This window comes from Pinus tabuliformis, chromosome 6, assembly GCF_031772625.1.
Source record: "Pinus tabuliformis cultivar Carrire ecotype Pingquan chromosome 6, CPIR1, whole genome shotgun sequence".
NCBI classification, from domain to species: domain Eukaryota; kingdom Viridiplantae; phylum Streptophyta; class Pinopsida; order Pinales; family Pinaceae; genus Pinus; species Pinus tabuliformis.
The window spans coordinates 33,736,727-33,740,758 of NC_142292.1; the positions used below are offsets into that span (position 1 = coordinate 33,736,727).

The 4,032-nt window shown below is 41.6% G+C and overlaps 1 protein-coding gene across 1 annotated transcript; it reads right to left on the minus strand.

Annotated features, from left to right (window-relative positions):
• Positions 1-949: 949 nt before the first annotated feature.
• LOC149257080 (uncharacterized) lies at positions 950-1,756 on the minus strand. The gene has a single exon (XM_089454336.1). It carries the CDS (start codon positions 1,754-1,756, stop codon positions 950-952), a length of 807 nt encoding a protein of 268 aa, XP_089310462.1.
• Between the last annotated feature and the right edge of the window lie 2,276 nt (positions 1,757-4,032).

Consider the following 4,032-nt stretch of genomic DNA (forward strand, 5'->3'; position numbering starts at 1 on the left):
TGCATTTGACAAGCTAGTTTTGAGTAGAGGGAGAATGATACTGTCAGGAGTCTGAGAGATTGTTGTTGAGTCTTCTTTGCATTCATAGTCAAAGAGAGAGAGAGGCTTGTTCCTGATCCCGACAAGCTTTGCAAGACATGTGTAGCTGATCACCCAGCCAAAGGAGGATTTGACGTCAGAACTTCGGTTGTATACTCCTTTGTTGATTATCAATAATAGATTACTATCATTATGGTTCCATTCTTGCTGTTCATTATAATGATGATTGAATTATATCTTTTCTGACCGATATATAATTGCATCTATTGGATTTTATGCTTGTATTCGTATCGTTCTTTGCATTTGCAGGTGTCCATTCATGAAGATCGTGAGGATTGTGACCGGCCGGAGCAAAGGAACGGGAGCATCAACTCTCCTACAACACTAGCGTTGGAATCCAAGTAGGTTCTCGTAATCCACCTTTAATTTGCAATTAGGAGCCTGCATGATAGTATTGTTTGATTGTTGCTAGACCCATTTTGGGCTAGTGGGATCGCCTCTGTCCGCGGAGGGGATTTACCTCTCCAACAATGCCTTCAGGATCTTTGACCATGGCATCATGGGACCAAATTTCTGAAATGGATTTGAATTTCTTGCGAGCTTCGGCTTGCTTATGGAAAAAACTGGTATTCTTGTCGCTGGCTTGTAACCATAATTTTCTGGATTTTTGTCTCCAGTATTCCTCTTCATCCTTGCTGGCTCTATGGAAATTTTTTTGCAACTCAACTTCTCTTTGAATCAGAATTTGAGAAACAACAGAGTTCTCCATTGCAAATTGGTGGGCAACAAGGTTTTCTAAGGATTCTTTTCTCTTGGCAGCAGGTGTTTTCAGAGTTTTGGCCCACTCCTTGAGTCTTCTTTTAAGGCCCCTCAATTTTTCTTCCCATACGTAGAATGGGGATCCCAAGATCTACCGGTTCCAAGCTTCTGAAACCACTTCATGAAACCCATCTTGTTGGATCCACATAGGACTGAATCTAAAAGGAATTGGGCCAAGGTTTCCATCTAGGGAGAGCTCGAGGCTAATAGGTTTATGATCAGAGGTGCAGTTTGGGAGGATTTTAGAAGAGGCTGAAAGACCACAAGTAAGGAAAAAGGATTGGACAAGGAATCTATCCAGGCGAGCAGCTATGTGGTTAGGCCCTAATCTTTTGTTAGTCCAGGTATATTTCCCTGCAGTGGGCTTGATATCCTCAAGATCCCAGTCTAGCATAATGTCTTCCACCCATTCTCTAGCTGGGTCCCTTACTGGGGAACCCCCCTTTTTCTCATCAATGGCTAAAGTGACATTCAGATCACCTGCAATAATGATATTTTCTAGATTGTGCAATAATAGAAAGGACTGAATCGAGTTCCAGCAAAGTTTTTTCTCCGTTGGAAGGACCGGAGCATAAATATTGAACATACTTACTTGTTGACCAGAGTCTTTGTGAAGGAGCTGGGTGAAGATCCAATAAGAGCAGTTTTCTTCTTGAATCAATTCATATTTGGAGTTGTCCCAGAAGGAGGCAAGCCCGCCAGAGGCGCCCTTAGCACTGACAGAACTTCTGGGACGTTTGCGCCAGAATGTCTTACTAGTTTGGAGGATCAGAGTATCCTCCATCTTTGTCTCCTGGATGAGCAGGATTTCAGGCGAATGGATCCTGACAATATCTTTCAGGGCTTCTTCTTTCAATTTGCTGCCTAACCCTCTGTAGTTCCAGGAGACGTACTTCATTATTTACTGATTTGGGAGGTGGTGGCTCCTTTTGGAGCTCTGCTCTTTTTTCGTCCGGATCTGGTGTTCATCATTCCTTTGAGGGTTTTCTGGGATCCTTGCAGGACGTCCAGATAATTTTTCTCCTCTCTTTGTTTCTTCTTAGATTTCTGACCCCTAGCCGACTTGATAGGGGTGATTTGAGAGCCATCTGATTCAGTGTCTCTCTCTTCTGACTCTTCACCCGAGTCAGAGGCTATGCTAATATGCTCCTCAGTACCTTCGTTTCCCCTTTGATCAATAACAGCTAGAGGATCGGTTGGATTTTCTTCGGTTTCTTTTAGCTTATTCGATTGGTCTTCAGTTTCTTCGTGACTCTCTGTTACAATCACCTTTTCAACTGATGGGGGGCCTTCTTTTGTGATTGGTTTGGTCTGAGAGATGGGCTGGGGTTTCCCCATTGTTCCAGTTTTTGTCTGAACAACAGGCTTTGAGACTACCTTGCCTTTTTTTATCTCTTTCCATCCTTCTTCTTCCACCTTGTCCTTTGATGGGGCTTTAGGACAGTTTCGTTGGAAATGACCATGCTCATGACAGATTCTGCACTTAAAGGGCAATTGCTCGTAGTCCAGTTTCTGGTAGTGATGCCAATCTCCAACTGAGAGTTTAACGGCTTCCGGTAGACCAGCTTCCAAGTCGACTTCCACGCAGATTCTTGCGTAGGTGTATTGGCCTCTATTGTCAGCTTTGTCTATGAATCGACCCAGCCCGTTTCCAATCTTTTGAAGGGATTGATAACTCCAGCAGTGGATTGGCAGGTTGGGGAGCCGGACCCAAACAGGAACCTCTTTTGGTACATCGACTGAAGGGTCGAAGTCAGGGGTCCATTTGTTCAGGAAGAGGCCTTGGTTTCCCATGAAATACGGTCCATTTCTGAACACCAGGTCACGATCATCCTTGGTAGTGAATTCGAAAATGAAGAATCCTCTACCGACAGCATAACAAATCACGCTGTTCGACAGTAAAGGCCTCCAATTTCGTTGGACCCATTCATCTGTCGATTTTGTTGAAGGCTATCTACCCATAAATCGCCCAACCATCCCTATGTCAGCCAAGGCAAGAGCTATTTTGATCGGCTGTTCTTCAGGTAGAGCAATCTCTGGTGTTTCTTCGAGATTTTTAATGAATGTCGGGACTTCAGGAGGAGGTTGTTTTCTCCCTTTCTGAGACAGCAGGTTCCGAAATGCAGCTGTTGATGAGTTTGGCGGGGGGGGGGGGGGGGGGGGGGAGAGGACTCTCCGCCCCCTGGAGCTCCCATGGCGGTGTCATCACAGCACGCAGCTTGACCTAATCGTAGAGAGGAGCGCGCGCTCGAATCATCCACAAATGCATCCTACTGTTGGGCATATCATGTTCATAGGGATACTCTTTTACTACGAATATTCCTTTAAAATGTTACATGTCAACACCATATTAGAAAAGGAAGGAGTCACATTTCTCGCTTAAAAAACCCAGAATAAGAAATCTCTCTTTATATATAAAACTTTTTTAACTAATAAAATGTTTGTTATATATATAAAAGTGAAATATTTTATTAATGACTTACATTCTACACATTAAAATATTAATACATGCTCCAATTATATTTGTAAGTAGAAAACATATATCCATAAGTCTCTATATATAATTATTTTTGTTATAAATATATGTTACATGTAAGCCCCAAGGAATAGCTCAATTGGTCGAGTTCATGTTGTTAAGTACCTTTCCAATTGGGAGGTCACACGTCAAATCACCTCAACACCCTTGCGATTATGCCCGACCAGATAAGCTGACAGGTAGATCCCTTTGGGTGCACCTACCTTGACTGTGAATCTATTAATGAAATAAGACACCTCTCTCTCTCTCTCTCTCTCTCTCTCTCTCTCTCTCTCTCTCTCTCTCTCTATATATATATATATATATATATATTCTTTTATTTTATATAATATGTAGATAGTTTCTCCAAAGTATTATGTGTGAGAGGTCCCATGTTCTTGTGCTTGGGAAAAGGGCCTGCTCTAGTAAAAACAAAAAAGAAAAAAAGAATAGTATATACAAATTGAAATTGAAATACTTTATATATGTTTCACATTCTACATATTAAATCTTACTACATGCCTAATTACATTTGGAAGTAGAAAACATATATCCATAAAACTCTTTCTTATTAAATTTTATTATTTTTGTTATAAATATATGTTACATGTCAAATCTATTTCTAAAAGCTACAGGGCTGCAAATAAATCCCAGGAAGT

What these genes read in the sequence shown, in the direction of transcription:
- LOC149257080 (XM_089454336.1), bottom strand. Translation starts at nt 1,756, where the DNA reads ATGAAGTACGTCTCCTGGAACTACAGAGGGTTAGGCAGCAAATTGAAA.